This window comes from Ornithorhynchus anatinus, chromosome 16 (genome assembly GCF_004115215.2).
Source record: "Ornithorhynchus anatinus isolate Pmale09 chromosome 16, mOrnAna1.pri.v4, whole genome shotgun sequence".
Taxonomy (NCBI): Eukaryota; Metazoa; Chordata; class Mammalia; order Monotremata; family Ornithorhynchidae; genus Ornithorhynchus; species Ornithorhynchus anatinus.
This window is the reverse complement of record NC_041743.1, coordinates 4,241,318-4,268,330: the sequence shown is the minus strand read 5'-3', so window position 1 is coordinate 4,268,330 and position 27,013 is coordinate 4,241,318. Positions and strand designations below refer to the sequence as shown.

The 27,013-nt window shown below is 51.2% G+C and overlaps 1 protein-coding gene across 3 annotated transcripts; it reads left to right on the top strand.

Annotated features, from left to right (window-relative positions):
• On the top strand, positions 1–27,013 carry LOC100083867 (selectin P). 3 transcript variants are annotated; one of them, XM_029080244.2, is made up of 17 exons: positions 1–79; positions 7,192–7,268; positions 9,101–9,490; positions 10,533–10,640; positions 11,901–12,089; positions 12,689–12,874; positions 13,557–13,742; positions 14,707–14,892; positions 15,387–15,572; positions 18,238–18,423; positions 18,995–19,180; positions 20,810–20,995; positions 21,664–21,849; positions 24,370–24,489; positions 25,220–25,250; positions 25,511–25,566; positions 26,116–27,013. In XM_029080244.2, the coding sequence occupies exons 2-16, from the start codon at positions 7,208–7,210 to the stop codon at positions 25,563–25,565; spliced, it is 2,442 nt and encodes an 813-aa protein (XP_028936077.1). In that variant the 5' UTR covers positions 1–79; positions 7,192–7,207; the 3' UTR covers position 25,566; positions 26,116–27,013. The 3 variants fall into 3 exon arrangements, with proteins under 3 accessions (XP_028936077.1, XP_028936081.1, XP_028936082.1); XM_029080248.2 differs by lacking the exon at positions 18,238–18,423; XM_029080249.2 differs by lacking the exon at positions 18,995–19,180.

Here is a 27,013-nt window from a genome sequence, read left to right as displayed (position 1 = left end):
ACCCTAAAGGAGAAGTAGTGAGTCTATAAATCGCCCTGGGAGAGAGAGAGACGCGATTCCAGGAGCATCTGCAGAGTCGGTGAGTTCTGATCCTCTTTCCCTTTGGGAAGGGGAAGTCCCAAGGAGGGGTGTTTGGGAAAGTCTGGGGCAGGAGCAGGGAAGCCCAAAGCCAAGGAGAGGGGAATGACTGCGAGATGGTTACGGGCAAGGAACGAGTCTGCTAATTCTGTTGTATTGTATTCTCCCAAGTGCTTAGTACAGTGTTCTGCACAGATTAAGCAGTCAAAAAATGCCAGTGATTGAGTGAAAGATAGGGCATTCCTGTGTCATCCTCCATCCCTCAATTCTGCTCCTTGGAACGCGACCGGACGCAGAGGTGAATAATGTAAATCCCGGGCCCAGGTGCCTGCGGATGCCGGATAAACCTTTAAGGTGCATCCCTGTCCGGGAAGTTCCAAGAGATCCAGCTTCTCTCCTCATCTTTCTCTTCCCGCTTCATCTTCACCATCTGGCCCCTCCTTTCTCGGTCTCTCCTCTGGGACGTAACACTGACCGTTCGGCCGCTACGCTCCCCATCTCCCATCCTGTCAACCAACCGGGGAAATTGATGGAGCGCTTACTCTGTGCCGAGCGCTGTGCTAGGAGTTTGGGAAGCAGCGTGGCTCAGTGGAAAGAGCATGGGCTTTGGAGTCAGGGCTCATGAGTTCGAATCCCAGCTCTGCCACTTGTCGGCTGTGTGACTGTGGGCAAGTCACTTCACTTCTCTGTGCCTCAGTTCCCTCATCTGTAAAATGGGGATTAAGACCGTGAGCCCCACGTGGGACAACCTGATTCCCCTGTGTCTACCCCAGCGCTTAGAACAGTGCTCGGCACATAGTAAGCGCTTAACAAATACCAACATTATTATTATTATTAGAACACAATACAGCAGAGATGGTAGACACGTTCCCTGCCCACAACAAGCTCACGTGACTCCCAGCCCCAGGGGAATAAGAAGTAACAATTATGGTGCTTATTAAGCTCCTACTGTTTGCCCGGCACTTTTCTAAGCCCTGGGGTAGATACAAGTTAATCAGGTTACACCCCGATGGGGCTCACGGTCTCAAATCCCATTTTACAGATGAGGCACCGAGAAGTGAAGTGACCCACCCAAGGTCACACAGCAGACGAGTGGTGGAGTCGGGATTAGAATCCAAGTCCTTCAGACTCCCGTGCCCGTGCTCTATCCACTAAGCCACGCAGAGAAGATCTAAAGGGCTTTTCTATGCCAACCGACTCTGTGTCGATTTTGCCTTTGCCAGCGCTAGGGGAGAATTCTCTGCCTCATGACTCCTGCTTGGGAGCTGAGGGTTGGGTGAAGAATTTCTGCGAAGGGGACCAGTGTCTGATCTCTGGAAAGCGGCTGTGAGCGAGGAAGCTCACGGGTAGGAAGTGAGGTGGTTTCCCCAGTCAGTCGGTCGATCGCGTTTATTGAGTGCTCACTGGGTGCTGAGCACTGTACTAAGTGCTTGGGAGAGTACAATATTCAATAAACAGACCCATTCCCTGCCCACAGTGAGCTGCCACTCCAGAGACTGTAAGCTTCATTCGCCGGTAAATCTGCCTTCTTCCAGTTTTCCTTGGGGCTCCCTGCCCATGGGGGGCAGTTTTAAAAAAGTTCCTCATTAAACGGAGCTGAGCAAGGCCAGCGTTCCGGGGCTTCTCTTGATAAATTGACCTGAATCTCTGGGAAAACTGAACTGCACTTCTGGAGTGTAAGCTTCTTATGGGCAGGGAACGTGTCTACCAATTCTGCTGCATCGGAGTCTCCCAAACGCCTCAGAACAGTGCTCTGCACACGGTAAGAGCTCAAGCCCGTGCTCTATCCACTAGACCACGCTGCTTCTCCACTTCCAGATGTTAAGGAGGATTGAAACGCTGTTTAAACAAATAATAATTCTGTGTTTAGAGAGCGCCTACTTTGGGCAGAGCGCCGTTGAAAGCGCTAGGGAGAGTACGATAGAGAAGAAGAGGTTCCCACACTGGGACCGGGGCTGTGCCCGATCTGCTTACATCGCATCTACCCCGCTGCTTAGTCCCGGGCCTTGAACATTATAAGTCTAACAAATACCCAGTTATTATCACTATTATTATTATTGCTATCTACACGGAAATTAAAGGATAGGAACAACTGCAGAAACGACGGTTTCATATAAACTCCCTGGAAAGTTTATTTCCCAAGTTGGCAGTCCTAGCTCCACTGGTTTAGGTTTCCGGGATGGAAAGCCCCAGCCAGCTTTCTGCTTACCTTCCTATTTGGATGTCGACCGGGGAAAATGGATGGGATACGATCCGGTGGGTGGATGGGGGGGGCTGGCTGGTCTGTAATAACATTAATAATTGTGGTATTTGTTAAGTGCTCACCATGTACCGGGCAGCGCGTTAAGCACTGGAGTTGATACAAGATAGGCCCATCAATCAGTTATATTTATTGAGCACTTTCGGGGAGCATGGCACTGTACTAAGTCCTTGGGAGAGTAGAACACAATATAACAGACACATTCCCGGCCCACAACGAACTTCTCACTCTAGGCTTCAAGGCTGTCCATCACCTTGCCCCCTCCCACCTCTCCTCCCTTCTCTCTTTCCACCGCCCACCCCGCCGCTCCTCCGCCGCCCGCCTCCTCACCGTCCCCCGTTCTCGCCCGTCCCGCCGTCGACCCCCGGGCCACGTCCTCCCGCGGTCCCGGAACGCCCTCCCTCCTCACCTCCGCCAAACTCATTCTCTTCCCCTCTTCAAAACCCTACTTAAAGCTCACCTCCTCCGAGAGGCCTTCCCAGACTGAGCTCCCATTTTCCCTCTGCTCCCTCTATCCCCCCCTTCCCCTCTCCGCAGCTAAACCCTCTTCTCCCCCCTCTCCCTCCGCTCCTCCTCCTCTCCCGTCCCCTCCCCTCGGCACCGTGCTCGTCCGCTCGACTGTATATATCTTCATTACCCTATTTATTTTGTTAATGAGATGTACATCACCTCGATTCTATTTATTTGCTATTGCTTTAATGAGATGTTCTTCCTCTCGATTGTATTTATTGCCATCGTTCTCGTCTGTCCGTCTCCCCCGATTAGACGGTAAGCCCGCCAAAGGGCAGGGACTCTGTTACCGATCTGTCCATTCCAAGCGCTTAGTACAGTGCTCTGCACATAGTAAGCGCTCAATAAATACTACTGAATGAATGAACTTACAGTCTAGAGGGAGGCAGGCATTATTAGAAATAAGTAAATTGTGGATATGGACATAAGTGCCGCGGGGCCGGAGGGAAGTGAATAGAAGAAGCAAGTCAGGGTGACGCAGAAGTGAGGGGGAGAAAAGGAAATGAGAGGTTAGTCAGGAAGGCCTCTTGGAGGAGATGTGCCTTCTCTAAGGCTTTGACTGGGGGACGGGTAAGTGTCTGTCGGCTATGAAGGGGAAGGGCATTCCAGGCCAGAGGCAGGACGTGGGCGAGGGGTCGGCGGCGAGATAAACGAGATCGAGGTACGGTGGGAAGGTTAGCATTAGAGGAGCGAAATGTGTGGGCTGGATTGCAGTAGGAGAATAATGAGGTGAAGTAGAAGGGGGAAAGGTGACTGACTGTTTTAAAGGACTTTCTGTTTGATGCAGAGGTGGATGGGCTACTATTGAAAGTTCTCGAGGAGTGGGGAAACACGGACTGAACGTTCTGGAGAGGTCAGATACAGTGCCTGGCCCACATTCATTCATTCATTCAATAGTATTTATCGAGCGCTTACTATGTGCAGAGCACTGTACTAAGCGCTTGGAACGTACAGATCGGTAACAGATAGAGCCGGTCCCTGCCCTTTGACGGGCGCACGGTCTAATCGGGGGAGACGGACTGACAAGAACAATAGCAACAAATAGAACAGTCTAAACCAGAGGGAGAATGGATTCTTCCGCTTGTTTGCCTATGGTCCTTATTAAGTGCTTACTACATGCAAGCACTGTACTAAGCGCCAGAGCAGATAGAAGACAAGCTAGTCGAGCACAACCCTCGTCCCACACGGGGCTCACAGTCTACGTAGGAGGCGGTAGGATGTAATGCGCGTTTTACAGATGAGGCCCAGAGACGTTAAGTGACTTGCCCGGGGTCACACAGCTGCCAAGTGGTAGAGCCGGGATTAGAACCCAATCCGATTCCCGGTCCCGTGCTCTTTCCCGTAGGCCACACTGCTTCCCCATATTGAATCCCCACTTTACAGGTGAGGAAACTGAGGCACAGAGAAGTGACTCGCTTAATATCCCGGAACAGGGCAAGTTGAGGAGCCAGGACTAGAACCCAGGTCCTCTGACGCCCAGACCCAGGCTCTTTCCACTAGGCCAGGGTTTGCGTTTTTAGCTCAAGTCTATTTTTTACGCAACGCAGACGGGAAGCCGGCAGCTACCGAATATTGTGAAAAAACCACCACACAATCTGATTCCTGAGCCTGGCTTTGCCAAATCTTTCCTCGAGGTTTATCTGGCAACTGTTCTCTAGCAAAACACCCTAAGAGGCTCAACAGCCCACAGAAAGGTGAGGGGGGAAAAAAGGTGGTTTCACGGGCTGCGGCTGCTGCTGCTGCTGCTGCTGAAGTTATCTGCCGAGTTATCCGCTCTGCCCTCTGTCCGCTGTGTGACCTCGGGTAAGTCACTTAACTTGTCTGGGCTTCAGTTCCCTCATCTGTAAAATGGGGATTAAGACTGTGAGCCCCATACGGGACAGGAACTACGTCCCACCCGCTTGACTTGTATCTGCCCCCGCGCTCAGAATGGTGGTTGTGGCCCATAGGGAGAAGCAGCGTGGCTCAGTGGAAAGAGCCCCGGCTCGGGAGTCGGAGGTCACGGGTTCGAATCCCGACTCGGCCGCTTGGCAGCTGTGTGACTTTGGGCAAGTCGCTTAACTTCTCTGGGCCTCAGTTACCTCCTCAGTAAAAGGGGGATGAAACCTGTGAGCCCCACGTGGGACAACCTGATCGCCTTGTATCCCCCCAGCGCTTAGAACAGTGCTTTGCACATAGTAAGCGCTTAACAAATACCAGCATTATTATAGTAAGCACGTAACAAGTACCATTACAAAAACACCCACCACCCAACCTCTCCCACAACCAAGCCTTGGGCTATTCCTCCAGTGGACCTCAAATAAATAGCGGCGACGGACTAGGTTATAACTATTTATCCCTGAAGGTGGACCTCAAATAAATAGCGAATAAGTTCTAACTATTTATCCCTGAAGGCATGCTAAAAACCGAGGCACAGAGCGATGAAGGAGTTTGACTAAGCTCTCCCAGGAAACGATCAGCAGTGCTAGGCCCCGGTGCCAGGCATCTTCGAACCCAACCCTCGCCTTAACTTTCTGGGTGATGCTTCCTCTGCTGGTTATCGCAGCCGGCCGGGCTCCGAGCACAATGGAAACCTTCCCGTTTCGCCCGCCGTAATCACCCTGGATGATTTAGCCCGGCACTGTAACCTTATGAAGTCATCAGGCGCACGAGGGTTGGCGAGATAACCATAATAATAATGTTGGTATTTGTTCAGCGCTTACTATGTGCCGAGCACTGTTCTAAGCGCTGGGGTAGACACGGGGGAATCAGGTTGTCCCTCGTGGGGCTCACGGTCTTAATCCCCATTTTCCAGATGAGGTGACGGAGGCACCGAGAAGTGAAGTGACTTGCCCAAAGTCACACAGCTGACAAGTGGCCGAGCCGGGATTCGAACCCATGACCTCTGACTCCCAAGCCCGGGCTCTTTCCACTGAGCCACGCTAAGATGACGGTGATGGTATCTGTCGAGCGCTTATTATATGTCAAGCACTGTTCTAATGATAATAATAACAATGTTGGTATTTGTTAAGCACTTACTACGGGCCGAGCACCGTTCCAAGCGCTGGGGGAGGAGATACAGGGTAATCGGGTCGTCCCACGTGAGGCTCACGGTTAATCCCCATGTTACAGATGAGGTAACTGAGGCACAGAGCAGTGAAGTGACCTGCCCACGGTCACACAGCTGACAAGTGGCAGAGCCGGGAATCGAACCCATGACCTCTGACTCCCAAGCCCGGGCTCTTTCCACTGAGCCGCGCTGCTTCCCCGCTGGTGCTTCTGAGCGCTGGACAGATCTCCAAAGTCCCAGGCAAGTGAAAGCAGCGTGGATAGAGCCCAGGCACGGGAGTCACCAGGATCTGGGTTCTTATCCCAGCTCTGCCACTTGTCTGGCCTCAGTTTCCTCATCTGTAAAGTGGGGATAAAGACTGTGAGCCCCGTGTGGGACAGGGACCGATTAGCCTGTATCTACTCCAGGGCTCCGTAGCGGGCCTGGCACGTAGTAATGTCTCTCCCTCTAGAGTGTACACTCGTTGTGGGCAGGGAATGTGTCCGTTATACTGTCATATTGAAATAATTGTAATTGTTAAGCGCTTAATCATGTGTCAGGCACTGTATTAAGCCCTAGAGTAGATACAAGTTAATTGAGTTGGACGCAGTCCCTGTCCCACGTAAGGCTCACGATCTTAATCCCCATTTGACAGATGAGGTAACTGAGTCACAGAGAAGTTAAGTGGCTTGCCTGAAAGTACAGTGCTTTGCACAGAGTAAGGACTCAACAAATACGAGTGAACTAATGAACTTGCTCAAGGACACACAGCAGACAAGTTAGGGAGCCGGGTTTAGAACCCAGGTCCTTGTGACTCCCAGACCTGCGCTTTATCCACTAGGCCGTGCTGCTACTCTCCCAAGCGCTTAGTACAGTGCTCTGCTTAGCGCTCAATAAATACCATTGACTGCCCTGCACACAGTAAGCGCTCAAGAAATACCATTTTCGGGAAGCAGCGCGGCCTGGTGGATAGAGCACGGGCCTGGGAGTCAGAAGGTCACGGGTTCTAATCCAGCTCCTCCAGTTGCCTGCTGTGTGACCGTGGGCAATTCATTTTTCTTCTCTGTGCCTCAGTTACCTCATCTGTAAAATGGGAATTGAGACCGCGAGCCCCACGTGGGACAGGGACTGTGTCCAACCCGACTTGCTTGTATCTACCCCAGCGCTTAGTATAGTGCCTGGCACATAGTAAATGCTTAACAATTACCAGGATCGTTATTATTATCACTGACTATCAAATAGCACGAGGAAAAAAAGGGATGCCGTTCCACCTCCCACCAAGAGCCTAACGGGAGCTTCTCCGTCCTTTCCTCAGACAGGCCCGGGACAGAATGGAGCAGAGGACTCCCTTCGGTGCCTTGAGATTTCTCTGCCTGGCCGCCCTGAGCTCCGGTAGGTAAGGAGGCCGGGGCGTCTCCCCCAGCCCCGGCCACTGCGGCGGCCGGAGCCGGGGGCAGAAGGGGAGAACCCGAGGGGCCCGGGCCCGGTGATGGAAGGAAGCACCCGGAGCCAACATCCCCGGCCTCGGGCCCGGGCTTCGGGAACCCCCCCAGCCTCCCGCCCCTGAGGAAGCTTACCGCCCAGCGAGGAGGCGGGCAGATGCCACCGAGAGAGACACACAGAGAGGTCGGGATGGGGGAGGCGGTCAGGCCCAGGCGCGAGCCCCTTGGGGGTCTGGCTGCAGGGGAAGGGCAGCTGATAAACAGGAAGGGAAGCTGTTTCCCCGCCCCGGCTCTGCTCTTGCACACCTCTCTTTTATGGCTTTATTTTTTTCTGGTAGTTGTTAAGCGCTTTCTACGGGCCAGCCACTCTTCCAAGCACTGGGATGGACACGAGGTTGGACACAATCCACGTCCCATATGGGGCTCAGTCGTAATCCCCATTTTCCAGATGGGGTGACTGAGGGATAGAGATATCAAGTGAATCGCCCAAGGTCCCGCAGCAGACCCGTGGCGGAGCCGGGATTAGGACCCAAGTCCTTCCGACTCCCAGGCCCGGGCTCTAACCGGAAGGCCACACCGCTTCTCTTCCAGAGCCTGGGCCACACATTTGGCCCCAGCTCTCGACCCAGCCAGGGGCTCGGATTTTTGACTCGAACCAGAGTACGATTTAACGATGATACTTTGATGGCCGTCCCGATGGGTGAGAAGCCTCCTCCACCCGGTCTATGCGACGTTTCCATCTACCGGTGTGTCGGGTTCGTTCCACTTCCTCCTCAGTCCGCTGAAATCCAGAGTTTTATTTTCTGGGAGGATGCACCCGAATGGCTCTCGGTGAACGGGGTGGGGGGAGCTTGGTCTGTGGACCCCAACAAAATGTGGGGAGCGGGAGAGCAAACACTGGGGCCATTCATTCATTCTTTCGCTCGTATTTATTGAGCGCTTACTGTGTGCAGAGCACTGCACTGAGAACAATAAATAGCAATAGAGACATTCCCTGCCCACAGCGAGTTCACAGCGGAGGGAGGAGTTTAAAATTAGCTGCCTTGCTGCTGCTACTGTTGGACAGCTGTGCAGAGCTCAGGACCCCTGGGTTACTACAAGGGAAAGGTAAGTCGATGGGGATTCATTCATTCAACAGTATTTATCGAGCACTTACTGTGTGCAGAGCACTGTACTAAGCGCTTGGAATGTACAAGTCGGCAACAGATAGAGACAGTCCCTGCCCTTTGACGGGTTTACGGTCTAATCGGGGGTTGGGGAAGCACTAGCATTGTTTGGATAATAGTAATAATTCTGGCATTTTTTAAGTGCTTACTATGTGCCAGACACCATCCTAAGCGCTGGGGTGGATATAAGCAAATTCAGCTGGACCCAGTTCCTGTCCCGCCTGGGGCTCACAGCTTTTAGTCTAACTCTGGTATACTGTACTCTGCCAAGTGCTTAGTTCAGTGCTCTGCACACAGTATCTTAAAGGCTTAAAAGATACTTCAAAGCTCTTGGGGAGTCCGGAAAAGAATTTTCTTTCCAGGGACTAAAATCAGTTTTGCAGAGGCTTTGCTTCTTGTCTGAACGGATGATTCTTAAAGCATAGAGCATTCTTCCTCGCCCCTGTAAACTGTGGGAAGGGAATGCGTCTGTTTATTGTTGTATTCTACTCTCCCAAGTGTTTAGTCCAGTTCTCTGTACACAGAACGCGCCCAATAAGTACGATTGAATAAATGAATGAAAGTAGTCAGTAAACACCATCGATCGATCGACTTTCCTCCCTCTCCTTCACCTCAGAGTGGATAAGGCAGAAGAACGTGGACGCCTGGACGTACCATTACAACAATAAAGGGATCTACGTCTGGGATGAGGCCCGGGAATTTTGTCAGAAGTATTACACCGACTTGGTGGCCATCCAGAATCAAAAAGAAATCTCCTACCTCAACGGGCACCTCCCCCGCTTCAGATACCACTACTGGATCGGGATTCGGAAAGTCGCCGGGGTCTGGACCTGGGTGGGGACCGGGAAGCCGCTGACCAAAGAGGCCGAGAACTGGGCCGACCACGAGCCCAATAACAAGGGGTCCAGCCAAGACTGCGTGGAAATCTACATCAAGGGCGACACCCAGCCCGGGAAGTGGAACGACGAGCCGTGCAACCGTCGGAAGAGGGCACTCTGCTATCGGGGTAAGAGGAGCCTCCTCCCTGCTCTCGTTCCCTCCGCTACACCGGTCATCCATCCTTCGGTGGTATGTACTGAGCGCTTACCGGAGGCAGGGCACTGTAATAATAACAATCCGTTAAGTGCTTACTATGTCCTGGCCGCTGTACTCGGCGCTGGGGTGGATATCAGTAAATTGGGGTGGACACAGTCCCTGTCCCATGTGGGGCTCATAGTCTCAATCCCCATTTCAGCTGAGGCCCAGAGAAGCGAAGTGATTTGCCCAAAGTCACACGGCAGACAAGTGATGGAGCCCGGAATCAGGACCCACGACCTTCTCATTCCCAGGCCCGTGCTCTATCCGCTACGTCATGCTGCTTCTTTAGTAAGCGCTTGCGAGAGGACAGTACCACAGAGTCGGCAGAGACGAATCCTGTCCCCAAGGGAGTCTAGAAGGGTGATCCCAGCTCTGCCACGTGTCAGCTGTGTGACTGTGGGCCAGTCACTTAACTTCTCCGTGCCTCGGTGACTCATCTGTAAAATGGGGATGAAGACTGTGAGCCTCACGTGGGACAACCCGATGCCCTTGTATCTCCCCCGGCGCTTAGACCAGTGCTCTGCACACAGTAAGCGCTTAACAAATACCAACATTATTATTATTATCACGTGTTGACCGCCTGTGAGGGATGGAACAGGTCCAAGCGGTCAGCTCACAGCTCCAGGTTTTTTATCACGGGTAGTAGCAGTAATAATGATGACGTTAAGCACTTAGTACGTGTCGAGCACTGTTCTGTGTGCTGGGGTAGATATATAAATTAATCAGATTGGACACAGTCCCCGTCCCACACGGGGCTCACACTCTTAATCCTCATTTTACAGATGAGGTGAGTGAGAAGCAGGACTGGGGCCGGTGGGGCGGGGGGTTGGTGTGAGGGGCACTTGGTTACCCTCGCCAACCTCCGCCCACCGGATGGGCCCTGCCGGCAACAGGCTGTCCCGGGGGGGCCCCGGGGGGAAATGGTTCTGCCTTTGGCTTCCCTCACGAGCTCCCCTTCCGTGTCCCCTCAGCCTCCTGCCAGCCCGACTCCTGCAGCCAGCGAGGAGAGTGTGTGGAGACCATCGGGAATTACACCTGCTCCTGCCTCCCCGGATTTTCTGGGCCGGAGTGTGAATCCGGTGAGGACCGGGGCAACTCAACAGAGGGGATGCTACTCCGAGTCGGGGAATCAGGTCCTTCCCGGAGTTCATATTGGAAACTTTTCCGTTCCCTCCATTAGCAGCCCCGTCCCCCATAATCTGAACCCCGAACAGGAAGCCATGGGGAGAAGGGCTCGGGGCAGTCACTGGCTCCAGCCCCAGGTCAAGCTATGGGTCGACAGGATGCAGAAGTTCCAGTCTCTGAGGGGGTGATGGCTCGTAAGGACCCTTGGTCTACTTAACGATAACAATAATAGTATCTGTTAAGGACTTTCTATGCGCTAAGGACTGTTCTAAGCACCTGGGTAGATTCAAGGTTCTCAGGTTGGATGCAGCGCTTGCCCCACGCTGGGCTCACGGTCTTAATCCCCATTTTACAGATGAAGTAACTGAGGCCCAGAAGTGAAGTGACTTTCCCAAGGTCACACAGCAGACAAGCGGCAGAGCCGGGATTAGGACTCCGGTCCTTCCGGCTCCCGGACCCGGGTTCTATCCTCTACGCCACGCTGCTTCTCAAAAGCCACACAGTCTTTGTCATCGTGACAGCCCTACGCTGAATTGATCGATCGGGCAATGGTATTTATCGAGAGCTTACTGTGTGCAGAGCACCGTCCCGTGTGCTCGGGTGAGAGCACTCCAACAGAATCGGTAGACACGTTCCCTGCCCGCAAGCAGCTAGAGGGGTGGTAGACATAAATATAAATCGTTTATAATCTGTAATCTGAATGTACGTACACAAGTGCCGGGGGCCGAGTTGTGGGGCAAATACCAAACGCCCAAAGGTCGCGGATCTAAGCGAATAAGTGACGCAGAAGAGAGAGGGGGCCGGGGAAGAGACGACTCAATCGGGAAAGGCCTCTTGGAGGAATGTGATTAAAGAGCCCAGGAAAAATGCTGGGGTGGGCACGAGCAAATCAGGTTGGACACGGTCTACGTCCCGTGGGGGGCTCTTGTCTCAGTCCCCCTTTCACAGATGAGGTAACTGAGGCTCAGAGAAGTGACTTACCCAAGGTCACACAGCAGACATGTGGGGGAGCCGGGATTAGAATCCATGACCTTCTGACTCCCAGGCCCGGGCTCTAGCCACTACACCCTGCTACTTCCCGTTCCTATCCCAGTGCCGAAAGTGGCGCCCGACACATTGTTAGTGCTTAAAAAATACCAGAAGAGGAAGAGATCCAACTAGTTTCCCAATGCCTTCAGCCAAGAACCAACTGTGACTCGGAATGTCTCCCTCAGTGACAGAATGTAAAGATCTCCGCGCCATCCCTCACCAACCCAGCATGACCTGCAGCCACCCACTGGGATACTCTGCCTTCGATTCCACCTGCAACTTCAGTTGCCCGGAGGGATTTGAGCTCCAGGGAGCCGCCAGCCTGCAGTGCTTGGCATCTGGAGACTGGTCAGCTGAGATCCCACAGTGCACAGGTATGACCTCCCTAGAGACCACGGGTGCGGGAAATGGGTCTGTTCTATTGTGGCGCGGAACCCCCCTGAGCGCTCGGTACAGCGTCCGGCACACGGGACGCGCTCAATAAATCCGACCGGCTGACCGATTGAGGCTCTTTCCCTATGGGCACGGAAAAGGTCTGCCGACTCTGTCGCACTCTCCTGGGCTCTTAGGTACGGTGCTCTGCGTGCTGTAAGCGCTCAGTAAATATCACTGACTGATTGATAGGACAAATTAGAATTGGGATGGAATCATTTGAAGACACTGGGCATTCCTCAAAAATAATAATAAATAATAAAGGCATTTAAGCGCTTACTATCTGTCAGGCACTGTACTAAGTGATGGGGGCGGAGGGATGGAAGCACATTAGGTTCCATGTGGGGTTAACGGTGTTAATCCCCATTTTATAGATGAGGTAACTGAGGCACAGACAAGTAAAGTGAGTTGCCCAAGGTCACAGAGCAGACAGGTGCGGGGGCCGGGATGAGAACCCGTGATCTTCTGACTCCCGCCCGTGCTTTATCCACTACCCGACGCTGCTTCTTCCTCAGAGACTAACACCGCTCCATTTCTGTAGCTGTCCGGTGCCGGCCCCCGGAGCGTCCGGACCGAGGGGACGTGAGCTGTTCCCCTTCCCTGGCGGAACTCCAGTTCAACTCGATGTGCCGCTTCCGCTGCGAAGAGGGGTTTGTTCTGAACGGCTCGGAGACCGTCTGGTGCGGGGCCTCGGGGGAATGGACGACGCCAGCCCCAACCTGTGAAGGTGCCAGGGCGTCTAATTGCTGCCCTCTGCTCTAGGGCATCGCTATGGAGACCGCGCTACTGAGAAGACTCTGGGAAATACAGATGGGCAAAGTTGGGCGAGGAATAATAATAATAATAATAATAGAAAATACGCTCTTTGTTAAGCAGTCTGTGCCAAGCGCTGTCCTAAGCGCTGGGGTTGATATGAGATCATTAGGGCCCACATGGGAGAGAGAACAAGTACTGCATCTCCATTGTGCACTTGAGGGAACTGAGGCATAGAGAAGTGACTTGCCCAAGGTCACAGAGCGGGTACAAGGTGGAGTAGGGATTGGAAGGCAGATGTCCTGACTCCCAGGTCCACGCTCTGTTTTTTTTTTTTAATGATCCTGGTTAAGTGCTCACTATGTGCCAGGTACCGTACTAAGCACCGGGGTAAATAAAAGCGCTGGGTGCCACTTGTCAGCTGTGTGTCTGTGGGCAAGTCACTTCACTTCTCTGGGCCTCAGTTCCCTCATCTGTAAAATGGGGATGAAGATTGTGAGCCCCACATGGGACAGCCTGATTATCCTGTATCTCCCCCAGCGCTTAGAACAGTGCTCTGCACATAGTAAGCGCTTAACAAATACCAACATTATTATTATTATGGGTGTGTCTTCTCGTCACTTGATCATCACTTGGCTGTTTTTTGTCATTTCTAGTAATAAGATGCCCCAGCTTGGAAAGTCCTGAAAGAGGCACCGTGAAGTGCCACCATCCCATCGGCCCCTTCGCCTACGACTCTCGCTGTGACTTCCGCTGCCCACCTGGCTTCCGCCCGAGCGGCTCAGCAACGCTCCGCTGCACGGCCCTGGGCCTGTGGACGGCTCCGCCCCCAGTCTGCCGCGGTGGGTTTAGCCCCTGAGGTGGGGGTCTCCGCTGCCTCCGCCCCAAAGTGGGTGACGCCATAAAACACTGTGACTGAGCAGTTCTCCATCCCTGACTCTTGGGTGGGATGATGATGATTACAGTATTTATTATGTATTTACTATGTGCCAAACAATCATACTAAGCGGTCTACTAAGGGATAGACACAAGATAATTCAGTTGGACACCGTCCCTGTCCCACACGGGGCTTAATCCCCATTTTAAGATGAGGGAACCGAGGCACGGAGAAGTGAAGTGACCTGCCCATGGTCACCCAACAGATGAGGGTGGAGTCGGAATTGCAACCCAGATCCTTCGGACTCTTAGGCCCGGGCTCTATCCGCTGGGCCATGCTGCTTCCCTGGCTTTGCGGGTTGGATCCCGTGGGCACGGGGGAACCCGCAGCACGTCCGCCAGGGCAACCAGGCGGCACACAGCGGGCATAGAGTTCGGTCTGATGGCAGAGTAGCTGCTCCCAGCCCTCAGTCTGTAAACGGAAGCGAGAGCGAGGGGATGCCCAGGGAGGGGAATGAGCCGATCAATTCCGGCAAGAATGGCCAAGGTGCAGCTCACGACCCAGATGCTTCCACGTGAACGGCCCCTCGGGGTCTGGGGGAAAAAGCAGGTCCCCTAGCGTCGCGGAGATCCAGGAACGGCATCGGTTCCTTTAATATCTGGTTTCACTGGGCCTCGATCTCATCTATCTCATCTACGCGCTTAGACCTGTACCTTTTGAGTACTTGCTATTCAACCCATCCTCCACCCCACAGCGCTTATGTCCGTATTCGTAATTTATTTATTGATACTAATGTCTGTCTCCCCTCTAGGCCGTAAACTCGCTGAGGGCAAGAAACGTTTCTACCAACTCCGTTGTCCATTCCCAAGCATTTAGTAAGGTGCTCGACACCGAACGATTGATTTCTCTGGTGGTTTTTCCCTCTTCAGTCGTTGAGTGTGAGCCGCCGGAGATTCCGGCCCATGGAGCCATGGATTGTTCCCTCTCCGGGGGAAGAGTTCTGTACAATTCCAGCTGTGATTTCCGTTGCGCTGAAGGGTTTACCCTGAATGGAGCAGAGACGGTTTCGTGTTCCGCCTCCGGAGACTGGACGGCGTCGGTCCCCACTTGTCAAGGTAAAGTTTTCACAACTCTCTAGACTGTAAGCTTCGTGTGGACAGAGACTGCGTGCGTCTAGGAAGGAGGGAGGGTATGAGCAAGGGGTCAGAGGTGGGAGAGTTGAGAATGAGGCACAGTGAGTTGAGCTTGGGAGGAGCCAAGAGTGTGAGCTGGGATGGAGTGGGCAAAGAGAGTGGATAAGTAAGTAGGAGAGGGTTGATGGAGTGCCTCAGAGCCACTCATCAGGAGTTTTGGCTTGACGTGGAGAGGAACGGAGGTCTGTGAAAAGCGGAGACATCGGCCACCGAATCTTGGCCGCCTTGAGAAAATCAGGAAACGTTCCTAAAACTCAGTTTACCTCTCTGTCGAATGGGACGTTGAATTCCTATCCACTGCCCGTCTGGCTGCCTCAGTGTGGCTCATTGGACTATGTCTTAAAAGCCCCCTGAGCTTTCTCCACCAGCTCTTACATTCTGATGCCTTTCTGCCGTCTGACCTCCTCACCCTGCAGCCGTGCGGTGTCAGGATTTGGAAGGTCTTGTCAGAAGCCAGATGACTTGCTCTCACCCGTTTGGAGATTTTGCTTTCCAATCCACCTGCAATTTCACGTGCGAGGAGGGGTTTCAGCCGGCCGGGCCCAAAACGCTGCACTGTTTGGCTACTGGACACTGGACTTCTTTGCCACCCGTTTGCCAAGGTAAAGCTGCTTTCCTTCCTTAAATTAGGAACCTCAGGTAGGGAAACCGGCCAGATCTTGGAGAGATTGGATGGCAACATGGCCTATTGGATAGAGCGCAGGCCTGGGACTCAGAAGGTCATGGGTTCTAATCCCCGCTCCGCCCCGTGTCCACTGTGTGACCTTGGGCAAGTCACTTCACTGGGCCTCATTTCCCTCATCTGTAAACTGAGGATCGAGACTGTGAGCTCCTCGTGGGACAGGGACTGTGTCCAACCTGATTTGCATGTATCCCCCCCAAGCGCTTAGTTCAGTGCCCAGCACACAGTAAGCGCTTAACAAATACCATTATTATTATTATTCTTCATTCATTCAATAATCAGCGTGGTTGCCCATCTCTGGGCAGGGCTCCCTGGCCTCCCTGCTGGCAGAATGCAGAGGCACAGAAGAGCAGGAAATAGGAGACCGCGTGTATATGTGGGTGTGTGTCTGTGTGCATGAGCACGTGCGCACACGCACCGGAAAACCACCAAACACTAGAAAGCGATCTTTATATATTCGGGGAAAGAAAGAAAGAAAAAACTACAGACCAACAGATGGCAGATTTCAGGTGCTTGTCCTGGAGCTCCAAAGTCAGAATTTTCAAACCTCAAATCTCTGTCCACCCAAAAATGCATCCCTGATATTCTCTCTTTCCTAAACTCTTTGTTATGGTATTCGTTAAGCACTGTATGTCAAAGGCTGTTGTCTCTATCTGTTACCGATTTGTACATTCCAAGTGCTTAATACAGTGCTCTGCACATAGCAAGCGCTCAATAAATATTATTGAATGAATGAATAAGCGCTTAGGTAGGTACAAGTCAATCAAGTTGGACTCGGTCCCTGTCCCACACGGGGCTCACGGTCTTAATCCCCATTTTACGGATCATGGAACCGTCGCCTAAAAAAAACACCACAGTTAGTGTCGTTATTCCAACAACACACCTCTCTGGATACGGTATGGTTTGGTGTTGGGAGAAACGGTTGTGCAAATGGGTGCGGCGTTCTTTCTTCCTTTTCTTTTCTTGTTTTTCTGTCTGGAGTAAAAACCAATGTGAGTTTCCCTTAACACGAAGTACGTCAGGAACTCCCTTCCCACATCTGAGGAGAGCTGACTGGCCTCGAGCCCAGTGCCAGGGTGGGAAGGTAGAGAGGGAGAGCCCACCAGTCGGGAAGTCAAAGAATTTCTGGAAGTGCTCAACCAGAGCACAGGGAATACAGAAGGAAAAGGACTCCAAGAGGAGACGATAGAGATTGCTCCACTTCTGTTGATGCTGGGAGGGGCTGTTTCCTGGCCTAGCAGCTAGTATCCTTCCTTGGACTGTGTCCAACCTTATTAGCTTATAGCTACTCCGGTGCTTAGAACAGCGCTTGGCTATTCCTTGCCACAGCTGTGGGAAACTAGCGGATAGGGCCTAGGAGTCGGAAGGACCTGGGTTCTAATCCCGGCTCTGCCATTTGTCTGCTGTGTGATCTTGGGCAAGTCACTTCACTTCTCTGTGCCTCAATTACCTCATCTGGAAAATGGGGATTGAGATCGCGAGGCTCATGAGACACAAAAAGAGCAAGTTGGAGGGGAGCGGGTTAAGCGGGCAGATGTGTAAGGATGGGTAAATTGGTGCAGAGCCTCGAAGCAGTGTGGCCCAGTGGAAAGAGCAGGGGTCTGGGAGTCAGAGGACGTCGGTGCTAATCCCAGCTCTCTCATGTTTCTGCTGGGTGACCTTGGGCATATCATTTCACTTCTCTGTGCCTCATCTGTAAAATGGGGATCAAGACTGTGAGATCAATGTGGGACAGGGACTGTGACCAACACGATTAGCTTTATCTACCCCAGTGCTTAGAACGGTGCGTGGCACACAGTAAGCACTTAAATACCACAGTTTTATCACTGTCACTATTGAAGTGGATTGGGAAGAGGTTTTGTTTGAATACGAGGGACCCGGGGAGCTACTGAAGAGCTTTAAGTAGGGGAGAGCTGTGTGCTGAGCCATGCTTCAACAAGAAGATTAGAGCGGTTAGCGGATGGTATATACTGATTGGATTGGGGAGCAGTTGGAGATGGGGAGATCATCGGCAGGACTGAGCAGAAGATTAAATGTGAGAGTAAAAGGACACCAAGGAAAATCCACGAGATTTCACTATATACTTTGAAAATCACCTCCCTCAGCCTGGCACCCATGCTGCCTGCGTTCCATGCTGACCAGGGGTTGTGCCCTGGCATCTGCTGCTCCCCGGGCAGCCATCTGGGGCAACCCCACCGACAAGGGTCTTTTCCAGCCCGTTGGCAGAAGTAATGTGACCTAGAGGAAAGAGCATGGGCCCGGGAGTCACGGGGCCTGGGTTCTAAACCAGCTCCATCACTTGCTTGTGGCGAGACCTTGGACCAATCACTTAACTTCTCTGTGCCTCCACTTCTTCATTGGTATAATGGGGAGAAGATACCAGTTCTTCCTCCCTCTTAGACTGTGAGCCCCATTAGAGAGAGGAACTGTGCCCAACCTAATTATTTAGTATCTACCCCAGCCTAGCACAGTACTGGAACACCCTAAGCCCTTAACAAATACTACAAGTACCTGTCCTGTGCGGGTGGAAACCCGGGAGGGCTACAAGTTGCCCAAAGCCAAAACCATCCTGCTTTTCACCGCAGCGGTTCAGTGCAAGCCTCTACTGACCCCCCGGCAAGGAACCATATCCTGCGTTCACCCTGTTGGAAATTTCAGCTTTAAATCCACCTGCCAGTTCACCTGCCTGGAGGGATTTTCCTTAAATGGATCCGAGACGCCGAGCTGCACGGAGGCTGGACTGTGGACGGCGCCGCCCCCGACGTGCCAAGGTAGTTTGAAGCTAAAGATGCCTGAGATGAACGTATCCATTTTCCTCACGGTGGAGAGAGAGAGAGAGATGAAAACAAGCCGGGGCAAAGATAACCGCCTCGACCGAGCGGAAGAAATGCCGCCGGTCGTGGCCAACCACGAGGTTCTTTATCAGCAATGAGGAAGCAGAGGAGTTGGAGGCCACTGGTGCTAACACAGTGGCCACTGCTGGGTGACCTTGGGCAAGTCACTTAACATAAGGAGCAGTATGGGCTAGTGGAAAGAACGCGGGCCTGGGAGTCAGAGAACCTGGTTTCTAAATTCACTTGCTTGGGGCAAATCCTTTACTTCTCTATGCCTCCATTTCCTCTTCGGTTAAATGGGGTAAGATATCCCCTCTCCCGCCCTCAGAGACCGTGAGCCCCATCAGGGGAAGGTACTGTGTCCAGTCTATCTACCCCAGCCCTTAGCACAGTGCTTGGAGCATAGTAAGCACTTAACAAATACTGCCGGTACCTTGCCATTTAAGGGTAGAAACTCTAGAGAGCTGCAAGCTAACAAATGCCAAAATCATCCTGCTTTTCATTGCAGCGGTTCAGTGCAAGCCTCTACTGACGCCCCAGCAAGGAAGGATGTCTTGCGTCCACCCTGTTGGAGATTCCGGCTATAAATCCACCTGCCAGTTCACCTGCCACGAGGGATTTTCCTTAAATGGATCTGAGACGCTGAGCTGCACAGAGGCAGGCCTCTGGACGGCACCGCCCCCGACGTGCCAAGGTAGGTTGAGGCTAAAGATGCCCGGGACAAACCCAAACGTTTCCCTCGTGGTGGAGAGAGAAATGAGAACGAACTGGAGCAGAGATAACCTCCTCACCGAGCAGGAGAAATGCCACGTCCGTGGCCAACCACGAAGTTCTTTATCATCGATAACTAAGCACAGGAGTCTGAGGCTATTGGTGCTGAGACAGTGGCACGGCTGGGTGACCTTGGGCGAGTCACTTAATTCGAGGAGCAGCGTGGCCTAGGGGGAGGACCAACACGGTCTAGCGGAAAGAACAAAGCCTGGGAGTCGGAGGATCCGAGCTCCAAGCCTGGTCCTGTCACTTGCCTGCTGCGCGGCTTTGGGCAAGTCGCTTAATTTCTCTGTGCCTCGGCTTTTTCACCTATAATAATAGTGCTTCGGTACCTTTTCTCCCTCCTGCTTAAACTGTGAGCCCTATATGGGACAGGGACTTTATCCAACCTGATTAGCTTTTATCCTACCACAGTGCCAGGGATCCCTATCTGCTGGATACCCCTTTGGGTATCTAGTCTCAGCCTGGGTAAAGGTCACGCTTCCTTCTCTGTGATTTATCGCTACCTCTCTGCCCGAGCGGGAAGGTACAAGGAGCCAAGGGAAGGCTGAAGAAGGGTGAGGAAGCCCATCAGAAATTTTTGCCGGGACCCAACCTAAAGACCAAATAGAGGGAACCCGTGGCCTGCGTAAGAGACAGAGACGGCCCATTATTTTCAGTTTTCTGAAAGGGGGGAAAAAAATTTCCAGAGAGACAGAATTTAGAACCGTTCAGAGCTAGTCCTCTAGACGATAAGCTCGGTGTTGACAGAGAATGTGTCTCCTATATTGTACTCTCCCAAGAGCTTAGTACATAGTACGCGCTCAGTCAGTAAATACACTGACAATGGTGGGTGACAATGTAGTAACGCAGTTGAAGAATAGAGGGCACTGGTGAACTGGTAAAAATAAGGGTAGGGATTATTATTAATAATAATAATAATAATAATATTCATCCTCAATAAAGCTCACTGGAAATTTTGCCTAAATTATTTGCCACTTGGTTCACTGGAAAATGACTGGTGCATCCTGAAGGCAAATGACAAGAGGTAGAGTTCTTATTAATACAGGAGCTAAATAGTCCAAGCACAGTAGAGGAGCGACGTGTTGTGGGATGAAGAATGTGAGCCCTGTGTGGGAGAGGGACTGTGTCCAACTGGATCTGCTGGTATGATGCTGGTATTTGTTAAGCGCTTACTACGTGCCAAGCACTGTTCTAAGCGCTGGGGTAGATACAAGGTAATCAGGTTGTCCCACGTGGGGCTCACAGTCTTAATCCCCGTTTTACAGATGAGGTAACTGAGGCACAGAAAAGTCAAGTGACTCGCCCAAAGTCACACAGCTGACAAGTGGCGGAGCCGGGATTAGGACCCGTGACCTCTGACTCCCAAGCCCGGGCTTTTTCCCTAAGCCATGCTGCTTCAGTACTCGGTACAGTGCCTGGCACATAGTACGCGCTTAACGAATACCATTATTATTATTTATAGCCGTGAGAATAATGTTCTAAGAATTACTCTGAGGGCTCTAAGTGGCAAATGGGGGTTTCATGGTCATTTTCTGGGCTGTTTTTATAGCGATTCAGTGCCCGGAACTGCAAGCCCCCACGCACGGCCTCGTGAACTGCTCGGACCCTCCGAAGCGATTCGGCTTTAATTCATCCTGTGACTTCGGCTGTTCGGAAGGATTTGTTTTGCGGGGACCTGGGGTCGTTCGGTGTGAAACTACTGGAAACTGGACCGATCGGCCTCCCGTGTGTGAAGGTACCACAGGAACTTCCGTACTGGAGTTGCCTGCCGGGAAAAGGGGCCGGGACGGGGGGAGAATCTGTTTCTCAGATTCGGAGTTTAAATTCGCCATCGGTCCAGAGTTTTTGCGTGAGGAGTGGGATAACCTTTTGAACTGTATCTTATTCTAACAGCACTCTTTATCCAAGGCCCTAGAGATTTCACCCCAAGGTAGTCTTACGTAGACTATAGCTCTGAGAACGGCTGGCTCCTGGGAGAGGCGAGCCTCTTAAGGTGAATCGGAACATGGAGACTGCAAGGGTTGTCTCTGATTTAAATACTAATTCAGTCTAGGACGCTAAGATCTTTAGCTTAGTCTGAGGGCTCTTGCTGCCCCATTATTATTGTTATTATTGGTGGTTTTACTAAGCACTTACTATGTGATGAGCACTGCTCTAAGCATCGGGGTAGATACAAGTTAACCAGATCAGACACGGTCCCCGCCTGCTCATTCCGCACCCCACCGGGATTCGTCTGAAACCCACCAACTGGCTTGGTAGAGTACCAGAATTCCTTCCCTCGGGGTAGCGAGTTTGGTCCTGCTGCACCACACAGGGGGAGAAAAGAAGACCCAGCTGTTGTGGATATTTTTTCCCTATCCTGGATTCATGTGTTTTCCTTGTTCTTTTATCCTTTCTCCACAGTTATCAGATGCCCCTACCTGGAGGCTTCTAAGCCACTGGAAATGAACTGTTCCCATCCCTTGGGGAACTTCAGTTATGGATCCGCCTGTGAATTCCACTGCCCCAAGGGCCAAGTCTTAAACAGCTCGCCAACCATATGGTGCCAGGGGAAGGGCGAATGGTCAGACAAGATGCCAACCTGCCAAGGTATTTTGTTTTTTGTGGGTTAGCATGTCACCCCGATACAGAAGGCAGAGAGGTCTGGGCTGCTTCTCTGGCTCCTAGTACACCCCAGCTGGGGTGTTTGTTTGTTTTTTAATGGTATTGGTTAAGTGCTTACTATGGGCCAGGCATTGTCCTAAGCACCGAGGCAGATCCAAGATAATCAGGTTGGACACAGTCCATGTCCCACATGGAGCTCACAGTCTTGATCCCCATTTTATAGATGTGGAAACTGAGGCACAGAGAAGCGAAGTGACTTGCCCAAGGTCACACAGTTGACAAGTGGCATAACCGGTCTTAGAACCCAGGTCCTTCTCACTCCCAGGTTCTTGATCTATCCAGGAGGCCACACCGTCTCTGTGTTTTTCTGTCATTTCTCCTTGAAAGAAGCAATCAGTCAAATCAGTGCAATGGAACACTAACTGTGTGCAGAGCACTGTCCTAAATGCTTGGGAGCACACAATCAAGAGTTAGGAAATATGTCCCCTGCCCACAAGGAGCTCACAGTCTAGATGACACAGAAGGGAGGGAGCAGAGCCCCCTTTCTGAAACCACGGAGACCCAGGATGTAGAAATAGCCGCTCTGCCTTGATGATCATCTCTCTCTATCTGGGTTCAGTTTCCAGAAGCGAGTCCATTTCATACATCTATGATTGGACTGCAAACTCCTTGAGGGCAGGGGTCATGTCTACCAATGATATTGTACTGCCCAATGTGTTCAGTACTGTGCTTGGTATACGATAAGTGCTCAATAAATGCAATTGATTCATTAACTCCGCCTAAAAGTTTGAATTGTTTTTTTCAGTGAGTTGTCTGCTATCCTGTCAACTACTTTCATTATCATTACTATTATTAGTACTAGTATTATGGTATTTATTAAGAGCTTATTATGTACCAAGCACTGTTCTAAGCACTGGGATACATACAAGATTATCAGGTTGGACACAGTCCCTGTCCCAAACGGGACTCACAACCTAACGGACCTCATCTCCAAAAAGGTTCATTTATCAGTGAATCCTGCCAAGAGTGGGGTTCATTCTTTGGCATTTCTCCTCTAAACTCTGCTGATCATCCTGGTTAACCAGTGGGACAAGCAAAACTTTGAAGCATGTTCTAGCCCATTCTAACCTTTGCCCACTTCCCTATGTCTAACATGTCATCCATCTCATCGGGCCTTTCCTTGGAAGTTGTCATTCAGATTGAAACTCCGACAATAAACATACTCCAGATTCTTGTTTCCATGGCTTTTTGGGTTTTTTATGACCTCCAACTCCCACTTTCAACCTCTTCTCTGCCTCACTGTTAGCAGCAAAAATAAATCAATAAAAATCAACCAATAGCATGTATTCAGCACCTACTCTGTGAAGAATGCTGTATTAGGAATTTAAGAGAGTATAACTAAGAGACATGCTTCCTGGTCTCAATGTGCTTACACTCTCATGGGGTAGACTGACAGACGTTACCCATATACAAACAGTTGGAGGACGAAGAAGAAAAATCCTGGCTGTTGATAGCAAAAGTATTGAAGGAAAAAGAGAATAAGTTCATGTAAGTGAAGAATATTCTCAACTGCCAAGAGCAGCTATTGAATGCATGTGACTTGAGAAGGTGAATCTTAATTAGGGAATGAATTCTGGAGGAGATGTGATGACAAGAAGTCTTTGATGATGAGGAGAGTTGTGCTCGGGAACAAGCATAGCCTAGTGGAAGAGCACGGGCCTGGGAGTTAGAGGTCCTGGGTTTTAATCCGGGCTCCGTCACTTACCTGTTGTGTGATTTGGGCAAGTCACTTAACTTTTCTGTGTCTCAGATCCCATATTTGCAAAATGGGATTCAATACCTGTTCTCCCTCCTACTTACTCTGTCAGCCCCATGCGGGGCCTGATTATCCTGTACCTACCCCAGAGCTTAGTACAATGCTTGATGTACAGCAAGCAATTAACAAATATCCCAAATAATAACAATGGTACTTGTTAAGCCCTTACTATGTGCCAGGCACTGTACTAAGCAGTGGGTAGACACAAGCAAATCAAGTTGGACACTGTCCCTATCACAAGAGGGGTTCAAAGTCTTAATCCCCATTTTACAGATGAGGTAACAGACAGAGATGTTAAGTGACTTGCCCAAGGTCACACAGCAGACAAGTGGCAGCATCAGGATTAGAACCTGGGTCCTTCTGACTCCCAGGCCTATGCTCCATCCCTTAGGCCAAACGGCTTTGAAGGGGGAAGCTTCGGGGAAGGGGAGGGGCAGGAACCAGAAAGGTCAAGAAGGAGGTCCAATGAGAAGGTCCATCTTTCGAGGAATGATGAGTCCGAGCTGGGGTAGAGTGGTGGAAGAGAGCTGAAAGCACCAAGCCCCTTTGTAATTGAGAGGGGTGGTTTCCTCAAGATGGCCCGGTTGGAGGCTGCTCATCCGGAATCTCGAAAGGCTTTCGGCGGAACAACAGCCGGGGCCAATGCTGCCCTTTCCTCGTATAACCCTCTGCGATGGGATCTCTTGCAGGGGGAGCCTTGTCTGTCCAAGAAGCCCTCACCTACTTGGGCGCAACTGTGGCAGGTGTGACCAGCCTCCTCGTAGGTGGGACCCTCCTGGCCTTGCTAAGGAAGCATCTCAGGCGGAAAGGTAAGGAGGAGAAGAGGAATCTGGTTCCTCTCGTCTTTCTTCTTTAAAGGTAATCTGGGGATGATATATTTACTCGGGAATGACTCATCGGTGTCCCAGCCCCAGCCCCAATCTCTCCCGACCACATTTAATAGTTGGAAACATTTGCCGAAACACACACGCTGTAGCCGTGTCCTCTCCTGTCCACGGGGCCACCTGTGAGAGGGACAAGTAGGATGGGACACCGTCCTGTGACTCGGAAGGACTTGGGTTCTAATCCCAGCTCTGCCACTTGTCTGCTATGTGATCTTGGACCAGTCAATTAAATTATCTGTTCCTCAGTGACCTCATCCGGAAAATGGGGATGAAAACTGTGAGCCGCATGGGGGACACGGATACCATATTGTACTCTCTCGAGCGCACGGTACACACAGGAAGCACTCACTAACTATGGTTGATTGAATGAATACGATTGCTTGATCTGTGAAATCCTGATACTTCAACAGGCAAACTGAAAACTCTCCATAGATGGTCACTCACCCTGTCCAACTCTCCCGTTGGGGGATCTGGTGTTCCCACCCTCCCTGATTGCCTTCTCACCTCCCTTCATGAGATTTAGGGGTTAGATAGTTTAGGCCATCTTCAGGTCCTTGAAGGCCTAATGCTGACTTTTCATTCCTATGTTTGATGATTGTTTCTGTCTTTTTTTTTCCTTCTTATTCTTCTCTTCTCGACACCTGCCAATTATCAGATGATGGGAAAACACCCCTGAATCCTTGTAGGTAAGATGAAAAGTGTTTTTGACCCCATCTGTGCCACCTCACTCAGAGATTCATCTCCATCTGGCCCTGTATCCTGGGTTTTTTGCCACCCTACTCTGCCGTGCCAGGCAGGGACCCAATTCTGAGCAACAACTTCACTTTCCTCCCCACTCCCAGAAGAGGCAAAAAAAACCCATTGCCTAAGGCCTAATGGATGTTTGAGGAATCGACCCAGAAAAGAGAGAGACTCACGCAAATTTCATTGCATTTTTGTTCCACAGTCACTTAGGTACCCCCGGAGTTTTCACAAATGCAGCCTTTGATTCCAGTTCTTAAGGTGAGCTCTCTGAAGTGGGGTCTTTGGGGAAAGCAGGATGCATGTATTGAATTTTCCTTGACCTAAGTAAGGGAAGTTGAATATTGAGGAAAGCAGGGGAGAAGGAAGAGGGAAAGGAGAGGAAGGAAAATGGGACACCAACAGACTCTGAGGCCTTCTGACAGCCTGAGGAGGCAAATGGTTTGGTGGAAGATCAATCCATCCATGGTGGTTAACGAGGAATATGACGCTTTAACTGTTGGGGCATCCCCACCCCAGTCTCTAAGGTTGAATTACGGTCGGAAAAGTACCAGGCGCAGGGTTGAAATCAAGGACAGAGGTGGGTGAAAGGGGTGAGAGGCAGAGGAGGGGAAGGGATGAAGATCAAAATCAATACAGAGCTAGTAGTTGGAGCCACCAGTCGTGGTCTTTACCAGTGATGAAAAACTGCCAGCACTCTGGGATTCAGGCAATGGAAGGGCAATATTCAGAGCCACACTGGAAATCACACCTAGTCCTTTGGCCCAGGGACAGATAACCATTCTGATTTTTCCTCACTTCGCTTTCCAGAGATCTCCACATCCTCTACCCCTCCAACTTCCCCAGGACGCAGTCTTTCGAACATTCTGCCTTCTCACCAAAATCCAACCTCTCCCGCAGCTTAAACTGGCGGTTTTACAAATATTTCGGTAAACAAAAGACTTCATTCTCCATAGGTAGCATTTTTTTCCTAAGGCTGCCAGAGAAATCGTCTCCGATCTGCTGCCTCTCTGACCTTCAACCCAGCACTTCTCAGCGGTAGAGGCGACTGGAACCTCCAGCTCCTGAAGAGCTGTGAGGGGGAGTTTGACTTTTTCCCCCAGGCTAGATCTCCCTGTAAGGAACTCTGGGTCAATGAGGGAGAGAGATGTCGGAGAGCTGCGACTCGCGTAGAAATCACAGTTGGGGCTCCCCATTTTCAGGGGAATAAAGCCTTACCCTCTGGACAAAGTTGAAAATCCGCTCTTGTGAGGTCAGTGAGGTGCTTTTTCTCCAATTCCTCTGTCTCCACCGGACGGTCTGTCTGTGATGATCCAAGCCAGAGAGAGGCTCGGAGAAGCTGAAGAAACAATGACCAGGAACAGAGTCACTTTCCAGAAATACTGTCAGGAATCCTGGAATGATGTAAATACTGTTCTACTGAAGATGCCTTGTTTAAAACTTTATAGGACTTACATCCATTTACTAGGTGTGCTAAGTGGAACAGACTAACAACCCAAAAGGCATAGAGTCGTAAAGGTAGAAAAAGAGGGGGTTCAATGAATGGTTGATCCATAATCAGTCAAGTTATTCCTCAAGTTGGGTGAGCAACAAAAGAAAGCGAATCCATTGACTATATTGTCTTGCCATTAGGATTAATAACAATAATAGTAATAATTGTAGTATCTGTTAAGTGCTCACTATGTGCCAGGAACTGTACTAAGCTCTG